At 41.8% G+C, this 19,268-nt stretch overlaps 1 protein-coding gene across 1 annotated transcript in view; it reads left to right on the top strand.

Annotated features, from left to right (window-relative positions):
* LRRC1 (leucine rich repeat containing 1) overlaps positions 1-19,268 on the top strand; it is a 69,124-nt gene that overhangs the window by 34,742 nt on the left and 15,114 nt on the right. Inside the window, exons 6-12 of the mRNA XM_014948915.1 lie at positions 507-570; positions 1,295-1,369; positions 3,250-3,394; positions 6,355-6,473; positions 7,555-7,638; positions 17,745-17,860; positions 18,840-19,012. Of these exons, the coding sequence (XP_014804401.1) occupies positions 507-570; positions 1,295-1,369; positions 3,250-3,394; positions 6,355-6,473; positions 7,555-7,638; positions 17,745-17,860; positions 18,840-19,012 (776 nt within the window). The remainder of the gene's footprint in view (positions 1-506; positions 571-1,294; positions 1,370-3,249; positions 3,395-6,354; positions 6,474-7,554; positions 7,639-17,744; positions 17,861-18,839; positions 19,013-19,268) is intronic.

Below are 19,268 nucleotides of genomic sequence, written 5' to 3'. Positions count from 1 at the left end.
CAGAGAACTTCTTTTACATCCTCTTGGGCTTCTCTCTGTTTGCATCCTCAAATCCAACCTGAAGTACTTCAGAAGTGGATCGATCATGTTGAGAAGATAAATGATGGATTTATTGAGTCTTGAGTCGCACTGTTGCGTGTGATCACTGGGGGGAATTTTTATCCAGTTGTGTAACTGTAGATTTCCCCTAAAAATAAATCTACTCAACTGTACTCAAGCTATATGGCATTGTCCAGCCTGATGGACTGATGGTTAAAATAAAGAATAATGATTTGGTTGCCTATACTAAGTTTTAAGTTTCAAGGGCACACAGTTATACTGACAACCCAAATTACTTTTTCAGTAAGATATTACTGCAAATCGCCGATGCACAGTAAAATAACTGTCTGTCTACAATACACTGTAATTTGAAATACGAGTTTCAGTAAAATGAGCTCATTTAAATACATGGGGTTTCTGTTGGTTTAGTCTGATGTGGTTTTGTTTTGGCTTATCTCATCTCACAGATCAGTTGCCCAGCTGCAGCGACTAGAACAACTTGATTTAGGAAACAACGAACTTTATCACTTGGTAAGAGAACATGCCACTGAAAGTGCACGTCGGTCTTGTTTTACGCATCATTTAGATTAAGTAGGTTGTAGGGTGTCCAAAATCGAAGAAAGAAAACTGAATGGAGGGGAGAATCTTTTTATCTGTACTGATGAATTTTTGGCAGCGAGTTGGTGCTTCCTGTATCTGCTTGGTCTTGTTCACCACAATACTGCTTTACCCAAAAAAACTGCAGCTGATCTCTAGAAAATGAGAAGTCTGCACAGAGTTTTTCTGTGAAAAGGAAAAAGAGTGGAAGGGCACAAACACACGGGCTTCTGTGGGGAGCAGGACGGGCTCAGCACAGATGGAAGCTCAGCTATTCCCAGGGTGGGAGTAGGAATCTTCGGGAAAGGGCTGAGGCAAACTGTTGAGGATTGTGTGGCAGATAGATCTACCAAAAGATATCTGTCATCTCCCTTAACCTGACTCAATTAAATGTTGGATTTGCAGTAGATTAAGAGGGTGCACGCAAATCGTTAGTGCGTGTCAGGTAAAGTATGATAGCTTGTCAAGCTGTAACAATTCATTTGTAGGATGGAGTTCCCAAATGCTCAGTCACCCTTGCTTGCTGCATTTAACCATGATACTTTTAAATATTGCTTGGAATAAGGATTGGTTTAGTCAGACTGTAATTATGGGGTATCCATTTGGTTTTCACTTGAAGCTCCTGTGTTACTTAACATTATTACTTTTTATGTTGTAGCCAGAAACAATTGGTGCACTTTTCAATCTTAAAGACCTCTGGTTGGATGGAAACCAATTAGCTGAAATACCTCAGGTAAAGATGAGCACCACTGATACTGTTTTGAAGATGTTTTTTAAAAGAAAACCTTTTAATTCATACCTAAAGGGAGGTTATCTATAATTGCATAGTTTTCTCAGTTCACTTTGCCTGGGTTTGGGTTTGGATGTGTAAGGGTTTTCTCTTAATAAGTTCCTCTACAAGGGATTGTATATCGAATTGCATAGTTTTCTCAGTTCACTTTGCCTGGGTTTGGTTTTGGATGTGTAAGGGTTTTCTCTTAATGAGTTCCTCTGCAAGGGATTGTATATCGTATCTATCATACATTCTTAGATATTTTATTTTAAGCGTTTTGGCAAAGGAATTGTTTCCTAATAGGCACATTGTTCAGTTTATAGGATGCCACATCCTCTGTTTACAGTCCTGGCCCAATGATCAGGGACCCACTAATTGGCTGAACTAACCCTCACCTTTTGTATCTACCTAAATTGAAATTTTGATAGCTTTGAGGATGAGTCCTTGTTTTTTCACAGCGATCTTCTTCCATTCAAATACAGTGTTTGGGAGAAGTACAGTGATAGAACTGTTGCCATAAATAGAAATTTTGATTTATGCAGGCAAATCCCCGGTCTGACATCAGTCATGGGATGAGGGGCCTTAGCATTTAAAGCTTATAGCACTCTAAATTCCCGTTCTAAAGAATGGTGATAGCGTGTGGGATGATTTCTTTTCCTTCTTTTTCTTCTGGAGCCAAGTTAACACTTGTTTTCCCCTGTTCCTTGTGCAGTTTGTTGTTATTTGCTGAATTGATCTCATTGTCAACAGTGTAACTTTGAAATCAGTTGCAGTTTAGTGGGCTTTGTTGACTTTGTTGTTGTTGGCTTGGCCAAATAATTTTTTAAGTAGATGTAGTTAAACACTGATAATCATTCATAAAAGGTCAAGTGTGACTTAGGCAGCTGCTTTTGTTGAAGCTGGCCATTATTGTGTATTTTGTCAAATGTCCAAAAGATGAATGTGTAGGATAAAGGGTGTGTGTTTGTGTTTAATGAAAGCTCCTCTTGGGAGACAAACATTTCCAAAATAAAAGGACTGCTCCTGTGGGCTAGGATCAAGGCCGTCACTGTATGAAAATTTCATATATGTAGAAGTAAAGGATACTTCTGCCCCAGCCATTCTGTTTTCTGAAAGATGATTTGGATGACTAAAAAGAGAACTATTACAAGCCTGTATATGGGTGTCTGTGTACATAGGGAATGGGAGGGTGGTTTGATGGCTAACAGGGACAAATTCTCTGACAGACATTTAAGATAATTGGCAGGTTACTATTGTAAAAAAAAATTAAGTAATTGTTAATAACTGTAGGTGATGGCAGTATAACTTGGCAGTTCAAATATGCTTGCTAGAGCAACACTCCCAATTCCTATTTCTACATTTGTTGCAGTTGAGAGATGTGAAGATATGAAATCCCTAGATGTCATGGCATGTTGCTGTATCAGCCAGGAGAAACTAATCCTAATTTGCCTAGGGTTAATTGGGAGGGGCAGACTTTAATTACATGGAGGTTGATAATCTGGAGTTCTGAAAGAACAACTTTGCAGTCTTGACTTGAGGAAAACTCCAGTTTTGGCTGGTGCTTGCCTGGGTGTGCTCAGCATACCTGGCCTGACTGCTGGAGCCAGTCTTAATAGTTAGAATAAGAAACTGTGACTGAATCACTTGGTTGGTTTAGCATATGTAAAATGCAATTTATTTATTTTTTTTTTCCTGCATTTAGAGGTCATACAAAGAATGGCCAATTTAGAGGTCATACAGAGCATTGTTTTTCTTTCTGGAATTTCATTGCGTTGGTACATTTTTCAAATTGCTTTGTTACGTGTTTGGGCATGACTTAAATTTTTTGTCTTGTATCGCAGGAAGTAGGAAACCTGAAAAACCTGCTTTGTCTGGATGTTTCTGAAAATAAATTGGAATGCCTTCCTCAAGAAATTAGTGGTCTGGCTTCTTTAACAGACTTGCTTGTTTCTCAGAATTTACTTCAGGTCCTACCTGATGGCATTGGTAAGTACAAGGTGAACGCTGTCACACAGAACCATTTAATTCACCGTAAATTGGAAGTCATTTGTTTTCAAGTCTTTTGAAGTCTTTTTGTGCAAGAGATGAGCTTGTCTCAGCTTTTTTTTTTTTGTGTCTGTGTGCTTAGTATGAAATGCATAGCTCTATTAATTTCACATTTTAATTGTCTGCATAATGACTACCTCATAATCCTTTTTTTGGCCTTCACTTGATACCTACCCGAACAAAATAAAAGTTAATATATCCTCTCTGTTCCTACCGTGTCCACATCACTGTCATAACTCTTTAATGTTGTAAAATTCCAGCTTGTAACATGCTGTAGGTCCTTGATAAAACTGACTGACAGCATCACTGCAAAAAAAGACTTCGTTTTTAGTGGGGACGTGTAATTATCTTTAATTGGACAATGTGATTAATCCCGTATTGGACCCACTGAAAGGCTCTTCCACCTTCAGCCTGTATCTCCTCACCTTTAAGGATCCAAGCTACAACCTCTCTGTGTCTGACCCCTTAAAACGGGTTTAATAACTGAGAAATGTCTTCTGAAGCATTTCCAGTGCCTTTCTTCAGGTAAATGCTTTTACCCCTGCTGTAGTTGTGACAAGTAGTTAACAAGGTGTTGTTTCTCTACTGCTCATCAGCTATTTTTGCTGGAGAGCTTCACGTTGCAAAAGCATGCCTTATCCTTGCCAGGACTTTATTTTTGATTTTTTTATTTATTATTTTTTTTCCAAAATAAAGGTTTGGGGAAGGCAGACTTGTGAATGTGGTTTAACTGGGAATGGGGAAAAGAGCGGACAGACCTTCCCCTTCCCTCCGTTTGCTGTATGAGCCTAAGAAAAGAGAAATGTTTTTCTAGAAGTGAAACCTGGGGGAGAGGGGTGACTCTTGTGGGTCCTACCGTTGGCTGGGGTGGGTTTGGTAGAAAGCTGTGGCAGCTCTCTCTGACCGGTACAGTTGTTGTACCTCAGAAATGGAGCTGTACCTTCTAAAAGGCTACCACCCACGCAGCCTGCCAGAGGGGACCTCGTCTGGAACACCAGCTGGTGAAGAAGAGGAGCTGCTGCTTCTCCAGAAGCCTGTTAAATGGAGATCCTTTGCTGGGGAAGGCGATTGCCAAGGGCCAAGTCGTTTCAGGCCAGGCCTAGTTTGCATGTACATTTTGTAACACTTTTCTGGGTGTGATTTTGTTACGAAGGCAAAAAAAAAAAATTGCTACTTATGTAAATCTAGGAGCTTACTTGTGTTTGGAAAATTGGGTAGGGCTATGGTACTTCCTCCTTCTGTGTAATATTGGAACTTACTGTGTGAAATGGAGAAAATCTGGCATTGTGGTTGAAGCGAACGTCGCTGGTCTTTGTGGGAGCTCCTGGGAGGAGCTCAGCTGACCACCAAGTCCTTGGTTGGGTTGGTGGATCTGTAGCACCCTTGAAGCAAGGCTCTCACCAACGCCAGCAGGTCGGGTCAGCTGTGGCTGTGTCTCACCAAGTCTCTAAAGTCCCTAATGGAGGTGGCCGCAGCACTGTCGGACAGCCTGTGTTAGTGCTGTACCACTTCCCAGTGAGGAAGCTTCTTCTCATGTCCAGCTAGGACCTCCCACGTTTTGATTTGGGGCCATTACTGTCTTGTCTGCCACTGTGGAGAAGAGTTTGACTCTGTAATGGCCCTTCAAGTAGTTTTGGGCTATTCCTGGATGCCTCCTTAGCTGCTTCTTTGCTGGAGTCCACAAAGCCAGCTCTCTGACCCTCAGCTCACATGCACCTTGGTCATCTTGATAGCTTTGTGCTGGACCCCCATCAGCATCTCACTTGAACTGAAAAGTTGGTATGGGGGGGAAGACAGGACAGGACATGAAACTGAGCGTGATTTTAGATGTGTGGCCTCACTGGTGCCAAGTGGATGGTGACTTCCATTGATCTGCTGGCCGTATTTCTCCTAATGTAGTTTAGAAGAACACACTGGCCAGTTTTTATTTCTGCTGAGAGCTCACTGCTAGTTTGTTATTCAGCCTGGTGCCCACCATGGGCCCCGTGTTCTTTCCAGGACAGCCTGCCAGTTCCCAGCCTATACCAGAGCATGGATTTGTCCCACCCAGGTGCAGAGCTCTGCTCCTTCTTCTTACTGAACCTTGGGCTTCTATTCAGGTTGCCGTCTTTCTGCGTATCAGCCATGTCTTCGTGATTTACCATCATCAGTAAATTTGATGTGCCAGCCTATTACAGCTATTTTGGACCATCTGGGGGTGGGCAGGGACATGTCAGCCTCTAGTGATGTCTCCTGAATTTTCTGTCTTGGGCTCTGCCTGGGTTAGCTCTGCTTTGCACTAAAGACCATTCTGGTATAAAGAGCAGAACAAGGTGAGCTTTCTGCTCTGAAATAGTATTTTGTCCTTCCTGGGGAAACAACCTTCAAAGAATTTTGACTCCCATTCGAAAAAATGAACTTGGGTTTCATGGCTAACTGAGTTCCATATTAGGCCAAAGAGACCTTGATGCTGGTTGGGTCTGGGCTGTCACTTCAGTGCAAGCCTTTCTTATGGTGGCTGAATAGGCATAGATGATCTGAACACTTCTTTATTAATAAACATTGTCTAATTGAGGGGAAGAAAAATAGATCATTTTCTCCTGTTTATAGGCTTTTGGGTAGACGTGTCCTTGACATTTACACGGGGGTAGCACTCAGACTGCAACTTTGATACCATTTAATATGCTAAAATATTGGGTATGAGTATTTATATTTAATATGAATTCAATGATGTTATTAACTTGTGAAAATAGCATAAGCCCCAAGTGAAGCAGTGCTTGAATTCTCTTTTTTTACCTGAAAAAAATTTTCATCGTGTTAGAGGGCTTCTGAAACTTTTGCAGCAGAATGGTTTTTCTGTAATTAAAGCAGGAATTCGGAGGATACTAAGCTAAAACAAATGCATTCTTCTTTCTGCCCAGGAAAACTGAGGAGGCTCTCCATTTTGAAGGTTGACCAGAACAAACTCATTCAGCTGACAGATTCGATTGGGGACTGCGAAAGCCTTACTGAATTAGTTCTAACGGAAAACCAACTGCAGGTGAGCGTGGTCCTGGCTGCCCAAAAGGCTGGTGGTAATCAGTTCTGCTGCTAAACCCTGGCATCATTAGCTCCTAAGGCTGCTCACCGTTGCCACTGTTAAGTAGGGATTTTCTTTTAAACGCATCTTATTTCCAACCCGTTAAAAAACGAATGCTGAAGATCAAGTTGTGTGTAGGAACGATCCTCCCTTCCAAAGGCTTGTGCCATGACGTATTCACTCTTGAATCTTTCATGGCCACTAAGGGAACTGGAGTGCCTGGAGTGCAGGTGTCGCTTACTTTGTTGTGTTTTTCGTGCCGAGTTTGTGCCGCGCCGCGTTGTTGCCAGTTTTTGCTGTGCATTATCTGGATCAGACTTGCTGGAGCTGAATAGAAGCCCCGAGCGCTGCAGAGCTCCTGTTGTACTGTTCCTTGCTCTGCTGATCTGCTCCAGCCAGGTATTAAATATGGTATGTGGTCAAGGAAAATAAAATTTTAATGGGCTTCCTTCCATTAGGCATCTCCTTCCATTGTTTTGAAACTGCCTTCACATTGACATTGACAATTGGAGAGTAGAAGTGTTTACAAAAAAGTAGGTTTGAGCATTTCTGAAGTTAGGTTGGTGCTTGGTTGAGTTAGAACCTCAAGCCTGTTGGAAAGATACCTCTCCAGGGGTCAGTTCATAGCACCTAAGCTAGAAGCCTGCCTCTCAGTTAGTTATTTAGGGAGCCTAAACTTAGATAATATGAACATTCTACATACATGCTTCTGTTAACAGCTGCTGTGCATCTATAACCTTAGTGCAGAGATAAGTTGAGTGAATTTGTGTTAGAAACTGGCATGCCTGGACATTCCTCCTGCAAGAGAAAACCTTGGATCTCCTTTGGAAGGCCCTGATAGTAATGAGGGTTAACTACACTCCAATTTTGAAAATGGATCGGTCTATTAATTCTACTAAACTGAATTCATTCTATTAAATTAAATAATAAATCTGTACATAAGCCTATTGAAATTAATTAATTTTAAAGTGAGATAAGTTTTATTATGACTTAGTGAAGTTACAAATTTTGTTTGCGTGTTATTTTGTTTTTGTTGGCACAGTCATTACCGAAGAGCATTGGAAAACTAAAGAAGCTGAACAATTTGAATGCCGATAGAAACAAATTAACATCTTTGCCCAAAGAGGTAAGTTTTGTGTAATTATCTCTCACAGATGTGATTATACAAACAGAAAATTCTTGATTTCAAATGCCTGCAAGAAGTAGCAGGCAGCTTTGGTCCACTGGGTATTCTTCCCAAACGGATCACAACCAGAAACTTGTCCATTAGATCTGAACAGCATAAATCTGAACAGCAGCTGTGGTGATTTGCTGGCTTGGAAGTGCAAAATGTCTTTGCAGTTGAACAAGAAGGCTTGGATCTAATTAGCTTGTAATTAGTGATTCCCAGTGTGGGTGTCAGGTCCAGCACTACTTGAAGACTGGGCGTTCTGTTAGAGTGAGTGCATTTGAACATCAATATGCCTCTTCTGCATATAGTATAAGAATACTGTCAGAGTTTTCCTCACCTCACTCATGTGAGCAATAACAAAGGGAAGGTTTCATATTCTGAAAAATGATTCAGAGACTGTTTTGACAAGTCTTTTTAGTTTTGGAGGTCTCAGGACTACTTTTGCCTTGTGAGGACCTGATGGGGCCGAGGTTACCGATACCTCAAATCTTACAGCTACGATCACTTGGACTTCTTGTCTATTTAACAGTATATGGAATGAAATGAGGCTAGAATTTCTGTTGTGAAACTAAATATAATGAAGGCCTTACAAGTTTAGTTCAGCAGTAAATTCTGGAAAGAGATCAGGGAAAGCAGCATCCTGTGATTGGAGCACAAGAGTTGGTTCTGCTTGTGCTACTGTTTCTCTCTGATTTTTGTCCAGCTAGTTCTCCCGCTTAATTTTCCTATCTGTTTCTGACGTGTGACTCTGAGGTTGTAGCTTTTATTCACTGCTTTCAGTCACTTCAGGAGCAGGTGGCAGCAGATGGATGGGAATTGAGAGGAGCACCAGATCTGGCTAGTGAGCGCACGCTTTTGCTCAGGTCTGCTAACTTACGGAGCTTGGGCAACTCCTGGGGAGGAAATGTGAGGAGGAAGGAAAGTGGTTGGGAACCAGGAGATGGGACAGAACTGATGGTCTGAAGAGGAGGGATCGAGCAGGGGCAGAAGATGCTGCTGTGGCACTGGCAGCAACAATTCCAGTGGCCCAGGTCTGAGCTGCCACACGTCGTCACCTAATCAGGGCTCCACGATAGCCTTTATTGCTCCCTTACGGATTGTCTTCTAAGTGTATGTTTGACAGGAGGGGAAGGTAAGGGAGAGAAGAGAAGATGTGAGTACTGCAGCTTTCCTAGAAGGACAGTGTCTCCTCTGCAGAGGTGATGCTGGTTCTGACCAGGAAGTTGCAGAGGGTGTACCCAGATGGGTTGCATAAATGCTAGCAAGAGGCAAAACCTTGGGAAAACCATGTTTTTGGGTTGGGATACGATGGCAATTTTGATCTTGTGCTCATTCAGCAGAAAACTTTCCATGTCTTTACAAAAAACTTAATTTAATACGTGGCACAGGTGTCCTAAACTATCTGTACTTGAGACTCATACAGTTTTGTGTCTAGTCTACCTTTAAGCAGAATTGTTCTTAATTCATTATAGGGTATAAAGTTTTACTGATGCACTTAAATTCCAGATTGGTCGTTAGTAGCTTATGTAGTGTATAAGCACTAAGATGGTGCATGAGTGTGTGAGCAGTGTGGGTTGGAGGAAGCAGGGACAGGAGCAGGGGAGAGGAGAAGCTCTGCTTCAGAAGCAGGTGGAGCAGAGTGAATATAGAATGTGTCCGTCTGGGGGGAATGACCAAGTCAAAGGCTCGGTGCAGACCAATAAAGGGGTTGATGCTGAACAAGAAACTAGAGACTTGGAATCAGAAATGGGTTTCAGAGGTGTAAAGCATTGCCCAGTCAGTGATGGAGTTGGAGATATCAAAGGGTAAAGAACAAGAATGTGTTTGGAGAACATCAGTGCACATGAGAGGGAGGGGACACCTGCACAAGGGGTGGGATAAAGTCAGGGATGAGTCTGTGTTTGGAGAAGGTGGGTGATGAGGAAATGGAAGGTGTTATCTGGAATGAGGTGAGCTAAGGAGTTGCAGGAAGTCCAGGAAATAAGGATGGGAGAGGGTGGTTCCCTGGGATCTTGGCAAAGAAACAGAGGAAAGAGATCTATTTCCTTGGCATCCATGTCTTTGTGACAGATTTTTTTGTTCTTGTTGTTTTCCTGTAAAGTTCTCCACACCTATCTGTCTTCCTCATAAGAGCAAACATTTTGAAATTACGTTAGCCTAAGATTTCCAGAATGTTTCATTAAAGTATATTTTGCTCTGTGGATTTTTAAAATTTTTAAAGGAAGTCAGTTGTCCTCCAACTGGAGGGTGGTATCCACCCTCTGTATCGGTGGATTTGAATTCCCAGGTGGTAATGGTAGCGAATAGAAAGCATAAACAACTGATGCAATGGTTTATTTCAAAAATACTGTTAATATGCAATACTTACCATCGAGCTAACAAGACCTTTCAGTTTCAATTTTTCAATTTTCGATTTCAATTCCTTGTGCTTAGGCTGTGCAATAAAACATTTTTCTCCCTAAGTCTTTAGGTGGCCGCCTAACAAGGCTGAAGTGTTAGTTTCGAAACCAGAAAAAAAAAGTAATATACTGCTCTCTGCTCGTTTTTTGTTTGTTCCTGGAGCTGTGTTTTTTTTATGCAGTACTTTTCTTTACCGGTGGCTTTTTGCTTTAAACCAAACATGAACATTTTCTGTAGTACAAGTTGTCTGAGGAATTCAGTGGAGAGTCACGTTTCACAGGTCTAAAAGAAGAACGTTCTCCATGAACAGAGTACACAGGTATCAGGAGTACTGTTCACCGTTACGCAAAGCATCCAGAGGAGCAGCTTCAGGGGTGCTGGGTGCTGGTAATGGCAAAGATCCCAATGCTGAGTTGCCCTTTGGATGGCAAATTTGGGGGGGGGGAACAATCTGGTGTCCTGGTGAAACGTTCAGTTTCCATTTTCCTTCTCATCATTCCTGACGTGGAAAAAAAAAAACAACACAAAATTCATTGGTAGAGCACTTAAGGAAAACTGCAAAATGTGTCCCCCTTTTCCTGTCTGTTGGATGGTGCCGCGTAACAGCGAGAACTATTTATTTTCATCTCAAACTGACTAATTAGTATTTAAAGCCCGGCGCGAGCTTCTGACGGCAGTCTTTTTCAACATCCCCTGCCTGCTGTTGCTGCCTAAGATGTCTCCTGAGATAGTATGGCGAAGATTGGGGTCTCAGACCTCAGCACGTCAATCAGTGTTAGCACTTGTACTCTGTACACAGTCAGAGGCAGAGCGTGCACTGCAGAGATTCTTCCTCACTTTCTGCCCCCTCTTTTCCTTTCCCTCTTGTTCTTTCTCTGCCTTATAGGGTGCTAGACCAGCTGCGCCTTTGGGGGCTTCATCCTTATAAGAAATGGGTGTGGGACAGGCCTTTGGTGGTTTATGTTGGAGAAGGACAAAGACATATAGTCCAGTAATGTGTATGGAAAAAATGGAACTCTACTAGGGAAAGGAGTATACGTAAGCAGTACCATGTCTACCTGCTGGTGTTCTCTGTCCTTCCCTCCAGAATTAGTCCTGTGGCAAAGAGAGCTTTTATAGACACAATGGCAGAAATGATGTGCCTGTTCTAATATAACCCGGTGAGAGAATCTATGAGTTCTAGCTTTTTTGGGGGTGATACAGGGCTTTTTTGCTGGTTTTGGTTGTAGGGGTTTTCTGGTTTGTTTTTTTTTTTTGTTTTTTGCTTTGTTAGCACTTTACTAAGGTTGTATTAGGGAGTTGGAGATGATCTCCAGAGGTCCCTTCCAACCCTATGTGATTCTGTCATTTTGGGTCAACGTGTCAAACCATTACATTGCCAGATTGTTTCAGGGCACTCTTGTAAAACCAGTCTCTGCCTTTTGGTGTAAGATCGCTTGACTTGGGGTTATTGAGGAGTTTGTATGCAAATACCCCTTCAAAGTTTCCTGGTTCAAAGGTTCTTCTGTATCTGGTGCTGATACGTAGGGTAAAACATGGGACAGCTGAATTTCTGACCAAGACTTGAGTCACTGATGGATTCCATCCTTGGTGTCTCATCTCACAGCACGGTCCTTCTCACTGAACTGGGTGGTGAAAGACTTCGGCAAGAGCTGAGAATGTCTAAACCTGTTCATAGTTACAAATGTTTTTCTCCTTGAACTTGAAAGACCTGCCTGGTGACTCTTTGGTATTGAAATCCCACCCTGGCACTGGAACGCTGGTGAAACTGGTGTGTTGATTTTGGCACTTGCATAAATAACCTCCTTGGAATGTTTTCCAGTTCATGTGCTTTTGTTAATGAGTCTCTACAACCTGCAGAGATCTGGTAATGTGTCCTTCCTGGCTCTGAGATATATTGTGAGAATTTTTACTACAGTAGGTAAAACTGCAAGTTTTTGGGTGGTTTTTTTGGCAATGATTGTGCTTTTTGCATTATGCTTATGTTTTAAAAAAAATAAGTTGTGGACACTTTGTTGTTTCTGGTTTTTAACTTCTCCTGTCTCATCCCTTCCATCATTTGTGTAAAAGTATGTGTTTGTGTGTCTGAAAGGGAAAAAAGGCACTAAGGAAAAATGCAGGAAAACTCATCTTGAGTCAGAGGGCCGAGAAGCAACATTGCTGTGCTCCTCCCATACTGTTCACCAGGGGTGCAGGGGATGTTGGAGTGAGTTTGTCAAAGAGTTTCCTAGCCAATTTAAAGTTAATAATAACAAAATAATAGCCAATAATAGTGAATTGGGCAGTTTCTCCCACCTCTAAATGTATTCTAGGCTTCCAATTAAAGAATTAGTGTATTGTATCTGGGGCCAAGGAAAATTCTGACTTTATTTACTTTGAATCCAAGCAAAATTTCGGTTATGACACCCTGGATAAGATTTTACAACACAATAGGAACTGTGTTTAAATTCCCAATATATTTATCAGAATTGTATAAACCCAGTGAGAGTTGTTGATGCTGACAGCTCTACTGAGAGTTGAATAAAAGAGATGTGTCACTGGACTTTAACTAGTCACACGCTGAAGAAAAATCACTGTATCTTTGTAGTATTTGTCATAATGTCATTTTTTTTTTGCATTGCTTATACGTGTGTGCAAGATGCTAACTGGTAAAGGACAACAGAATTGATTCATAGCTTTTGAGCAATTAAAAGATGCTGAGATCAAAAAGATGTTGTTCAGCTAACGTAAGGCGATCTAAGAGTCGTTGAGATGTGGTGTTGGGGCATATGGTGTAGGGGAGAACTTTGTAGAGTAGGGTTGATGGTTGGACTCGATGATCCCAAGGGTCTTTTCTAACCTGAATGATTCTGATTCTATCTTCTAAGTTTCCCGCCTTTAATTTGTGTTTTGGCTTTAGAGCACCAATAATGTGAGGATGTGCCATTGTAATCAGTGAAATTTGGTCTGTGGTGATGAATGACTGTAACTGCCAGTTGGGCTCGAGGGAAGGGAGTTTTTGGGAGGGATCTAAACTGAAAGAGAGGGGTGCATCTGTAGGCTTTTCTTGGCTTTACCTCCAGAAAGCTGTGATCAGTGTCACCAGCAAGAAAAATGAAATAGCAACCACCAGGTTATTGCAATAGAGAAGCTCAGGAGAGGTCTGATGTACTTCAATAAAGGCAAGTGTAGGGTGCTGCACCTGGGGAGAAATAACCTCCCGCATCAGGACAGGTTGGGGGCTGACCTGCTGGAGAGCAGCTCTGAGGAGAAAGACCTAAGAGTCCTGGTGGACAATAGGATACCCATGAGCCAACAATGTGCCCTTGTGGCCAAGAAGGCCAACGGCATCTTGGAGGGCATCAGGAAGAGTGTGACCAGCAGGTGGAGGGAGGTCATCCTGCCCCTCTGCTCTGCCCTGGGGAGGCCCCATCTGGAGCACTGGGACCAGTTCTGGGCTCCCCAGTTCCAGAAGGACAGGGAACTGCTGGAGAGGGGACAGCAGAGGCTACAAAGATGATGAGGGGCCTGGAGCATCTCTCTTGGGAGGAAAGGTGGAGGGACTTGGGTCTCTTTAGAGAAGAGAGGACTGAGGGGGCATCTATTCAACACCTATAAATACTTAAAGGGAGGGTGTCAAGAGCCTGGGGCCAGTCTTTTTTCAGTGGTGCCCAGGGATAGGGCAAGAGGAAATGGGCACAAACTTGTACATAAGAAGTTCCACCTAAACATGAGGAGGAACTTCTTTCCTTTGAGGATGGCAGAGCCCTGGAAGAGGCTGCCCAGGGAGGTGATGGAGTCTCCTTCTCTGGAGACATTCCAAACCCTACCTGGACACATTCCTGTGCAACCTGCTCTGGGTGGCCCTGCTTTGGCAGGGGGGTTGGACCAGGTGATCTCCCGAGCTCCCTTCCAACCCCATGTGATTCTATCAGATGATCAAAAATGCACAACTGATGCAGGTGTCAAAATAACAGTTTGTCTGCTGTAGAGAGGAGGAGTCACGAGAAACATCAGCAGAAAAGTGATGTGATAAGACCTGCAGTTCTGGAGGGCTGTTTAAGATGGGCTGGCAGTGGGAACGTGGGTGGCAAAAAAGCAGGAGGCTGAAGTGGTGAACACTGGTCATCGGCAGAACGTAGAGTGGAGTTGTAGCAGCCAAGCAGACATTCTCTCTGTGTATGCCCACGTCTTACTGCTTCTCCAGAGCAAGGAAGCCGGTGGAAAAATAAGCCTCAGATTGAGATAGAAGAGCAAAAAATTCCTCCACGGGGGTAGCGTTTTGTGTGGAACCCACAGGGGTTCTAGTGATGCTCATCCTCTGACGCAAGCCCACCTGAATACAAATAAACAGTTTTGTTCAGACTTTACAGTACTGTAAAATGAGTGATCTCAAAACTAGCACTTCGTAGTAATGATCCTTTTCAGCCTGACTGATGTGTGGGTTTTGTTTTTGTGCTTTTGATTTCGTTTTTTATCTAGGCTGACTGTTCTTTGGAGATGATGTGATGAGACAAGTGAATAACCCTTTAATTAAAGTTGGTAGAATGAAATAAATCTCAGGAGCATGACTTAGACATGCGCGACTCATTTGAGACCTTTTCCGGATGTCTAGCTCACTACTGAAGAACGTGAGGACTTCTTTAAGCCTCCAGTCTTTGGAGCAGTTACTCATGTGCCTAGAACTAAGCAGGCTTGTCCCCATCAATTGAAGTCTGTGCTCGAAATTAGCTGTGTGCTTAACTGTTCGACGGGCTTGTGGTCTCAACTGTGTACTTGGTGCCTATGCGGTGGTTTGGCAAGGTCCATCGTGAGCATGTGATGAAACCCTTGGGAAGCATGGCTCTTTGTCACATAATGACTCTTGGCCAAACCAGCCACGTTCTGATACCCGATTACTTTGTGGTGGCCACAGCGATGCTTTCCTTCCCGCATGCCCTTTGCTGTGTGCACTTTGCCTCAGTGGCACCACTTCATGTGAAGGTTTTCAAATGTTGAATCTGATGTCTTTCTGTACTGCTGGATGGGTGCCGCCATCTTTTTGAAATGACAAAGATTTATTTTTTTTTTTAAACTTTCAGCTTGTCTTTTTTTCTCTCTGTGATATCTCACCCAATGCTGCTTGTTAGATGCTGCCTGCGTTTTCTAAAAACAGTTTCATAAAAAAAAATAAATCAGTATTTCGTATCTCCCCCCACTACTCTATTAAAATAAAAAAAAAGGTTTTCACTACCTCTGAATGGAACACCACCTTTGAACGGTTGCCTATTCACTGATAAAGCAGAGTTAAAATAACTCAGGAGTTCTAACCCTCTTTGGCAGTAAAAGAATGTATGTTCTGTCTCCATTTGTTGGCATGCTCTTGTCCAGTATGGATAAAGAAAAATAAATTGAACATCTCTTGTATTTTCTTAATTGTTAGCCGCTTGGAAATTTATGGGTCAGGTAAATTGATAAACCCTGTAAGTATTATTCAGTCCACGGTTCTACTGTTACCTTTCATTAAACTGCTTTAAATGCATGATGACTCAGGCCGGCCAGTTCCACTGCTGCATTTTTCCATCGTCAAAAGTACAGAAGTTTTGGGCTCATCAGGGCTGCATGGCTTTACTTGGTTTGTTTGGCTAAACTGTTTGGGTCTCCGTGCTCCCAAGACTGAGTAACGCAAACCATTCATGGAAAAGCAAAGAGCTTGTGTCAGTTAGGGCATCACTTGCCAGCTCATCAACATTCACTAATTGTATCTCTTGCTTTTCACAGCTCCTCATGTTAGATAAACCAGTTAGACACTTACTGTGCATATATATATGTTGGGTTTTGTTGTTTTTAAATTCTTTTTTTTTGTATATGGCGCTGTGTTCTGTGAATGTGTCAAGGCACAGTATTTAAGAATCCATACACGCTTTGAAGTGAATAGCAGAATTTTTGTTGTACTAAGAAATGTTTGCTCGCTGTTTAAGCACTGGTTTCCAAGGGCTTTGATTCATGAGCTAAAATGACTAAGAAGGTTGCTGCTCCTGGTGTACAGGCAGGGCTGGGTAGGCTGACACTCCTTGTGAAATAGCTGCGTCTTAAAGTGCAGTGATTTAAGGGAAACCATCCCAGATTTTGTTGTGTCAAGAGAACGTTGGGCTGTAACTTTGCACTCTAAGTAGCTTGTGAATCAGAAGCCTTGAGCAGCTGATCACGGCTTTCTTCCATTGACATGTATTTATGACACAAAGTGGGGTATAAATGCTCCCATTTGTTTGTTTTATTTTCTCAGTCACAGTTGCATCCTTTTAAAAAAGTCCTCTTTCCGTGATAAATAGTGTAGGCTAAATCAGCACAATTTTTACTTTGATTAGTGGAGAAACTTTTGGGGTGTTTGTCTGCAATCTCAAACTTGGGTCTGGACTGAATTGTGGATTTTGCAAAGACAGAACTGACACTTAATTACAGCACACAAATAATTTCAGCTCAGATCGGGGGACTCCTAACCAAAGTGTAGTGACATGTTGGCTGTATTGTGACAGAATCTTCTTATACATGTGTGATTATAGAAGTCCTCTTATTTTTTGAATTAAGATCTTTCAGTAGGTTTGCTGTCTGTAGTTACCTTCTAAGTCCACTTAACTTGAAAGCTTCAAAAGGTGGTGGGATATTTTGCCTCTAATAAGTAAGAGAAGAAATGTATTTTTTTTTCCTCTTCTCATTGGTGAGTTTTGGAACTGGCAAACAAACATCAGTGCTTTTTGAAGCTCTGTATGATAAGCAAACAAAGGTAAGTTTCCTTTGTGAAGAGGAACAAAGAGTTACTTGCAGCAGCTTTCAAGTTGCTAAAACTAATAATCTCAGTGTTTATAGGAGGAGTAATTGCCATCTGGAACAAAAAGGTGGGATGTGGGGTTTTTAATCAAATGTAGAGGGTTTCTTTTTTACTGAAAATATGTACTTTTGATGAAAAATATGGATATTTTAAGGGTAAAACTCAAACCCCCCATCTTATGCACCCAAAAATTAGCTTGGGAATACAGATACTTATGTTTGCATAAACTAGTAGCATCTGGTAGATTAAATTGGCCAGTCCATATGGGAATCATCTTGAATTAGGTGCTTCTAATAAAACTAGGCATCAAAGATGTTACTCATAAAGTCTTCTACTTTTTGTGAACTCTTCATTACTCTTTGCGGACTCAGGAAATGTTGGGAGTTGACTGGTGTATTTAGCATTTTGCCTTGCCTAAAGCCCTGTGGCACTTGCTTGTGTCTAAAGTTACTGTGAGGAAAAGAAGAATTAGTACGTAAAACATAGAGCTAGAAAAAGTTGGAAATTAAAACTAGTATTTTTTGGGAGGGTTGTCTGCAAAGTGCCATCTGTGTGGTTACTGATCCCTTCCTGGCGTGGAAGGTTCTAGGAGGTAGCTACAACCTGACCTATTTGTAAAGATAAATGTTATTTGCAGATACAGATGTTCAAGAAACTGCTCCAACAGACTTGCTTCAGGTCAGACTTTTTTTCAGGTGACACTTTTTTGCAGCCTGTACCTCTGGGTGAAGTGTCTGGCAGGCATCATAACTTGAATGTGCTATGACATATTACGTGACCCGTACTGCATGCCTTTGTTTATGCTGTTGCACTGCAAAAAAACCAGACTTTTTTTCTTTTTTTTTTTCTTTTTTCCCCCTCGTCTCTAATGTAGATTGGGGGGTGCTGCAGTCTTAACGTCTTTTCTGTACGTGACAACAGATTATCTCGAATTCCCCCTGAAATTTCCCAAGCCGCTGAGCTTCATGTCCTGGATGTTGCTGGAAACAGGTAAGAGAGTTTTGTATTGGGATGTTCTTTTGCTGGATTTACGTAAATCTTTCACTGAATTTCACTGAATTTCTACCAACAAAAGTTACTACATCTAAGAATGAAGTAACAAAGAACCAATTGCCACTTTTATGTTAGCATTACTGTTGAAATTGTCAAAGTAGTCTTCCCACCTGGCCCAAAGTAGCATCAATTGCGTGTTGTCATGAGTATGTTTTCTGAATTGCTTTGAGGAAAAGGTAGGCTTTTTTTTTAAAAAAAACAAACAAACAAGAAACAAACAAACAAAAAAACCAAACCCTCTGGATTTCTGCGTTAAAAACTGAGAATCTAGGCAATTTGGCAGAGCTTCTGCTGAACCTACCAGCCTTAACGTAAGGTAGCACTAATATTGAGTTTCTCAACTCAGAGATGCAGTGCAAGCAGCAAATAATGCCACTTTGACCTTGTGGTTTCTCGTGAATCTTAGTTGATGTGCTTCGGACATCAAAATGCAGCAAGGAGTGGATTGAAGCATAAAGCAGCAAATGAGTTCAGTTGCTTAGTAGGAAGCTAAGTGGGGATAAAAAAAAAAAAAAAACAAACCAAAAAGAAAAGCAAATGGCATCTCCTGTGTGTGATACAATTATCTGATGGGCACCAACATATTTCTGATCTGGTGATTGTGTATGTATCAGGCTCCAGAGCAGAAGCAGCTGTCTGCCTTCTGCGGTGTTTTACTGCAGTAGAAAAAGCTCAGCATTGTTTTATCTGTTATTCACAACTACAGAGAATTATGGTATAAAGTTAAGCTGCGGATTCTTTTTAAAAGGATGGAGTAGTTGGAGTTGATGACTACTGCAGTGCTTTCTATTAGAGGCATTAATCTCTGTCCTGTTGATTCCAACTCAGGGATATATACTTAAGAGTCGAATTCATGACTATTTATTAAATCTCCTGGAGATTGTCCTAACCTTTTTACTTCTCTTTTTTGAACTAGGTTGACGTATCTTCCCCTCTCGCTGACTACCTTAAAGCTGAAGGCTTTGTGGTTGTCTGACAACCAGTCCCAGCCTTTGCTGACTTTTCAGACTGACACAGACCCTGAAACAGGAGAAAAGATTTTAACATGTGTATTACTTCCTCAAATGCCTTCTGAGCCTGGTTGCCAAGGTAAATGCCTAGAGTTAGTTTTTCATTTTCGTCTTTGTTTACTGTGGTAAGGTTTGTAAAGCATGCATAAGTTCCAGTGAGCAAAGCAGCAAAGTTCTGGTTGAATTTTAACTTCTACACTTTTTTGGGTAGCGATACTAGTTTTCAGAAGACTTGAAAAACGTGGCTGAGTGTTACTGAAAATACAATGACATCAGCTACAATAAAGAAAATATAGACCTGGAAGAAGACGACTTAATTCTCTCATTATTCTGAG

The sequence above is a fragment of the Calidris pugnax genome, unplaced genomic scaffold (genome assembly GCF_001431845.1).
Source record: "Calidris pugnax isolate Ruff unplaced genomic scaffold, ASM143184v1 scaffold141, whole genome shotgun sequence".
In the NCBI taxonomy this organism is placed as follows: Eukaryota; Metazoa; Chordata; class Aves; order Charadriiformes; family Scolopacidae; genus Calidris; species Calidris pugnax.
The sequence above is the reverse complement of the archived record's forward strand: the minus strand, read 5'-3'. Positions and strand labels throughout refer to the sequence as shown.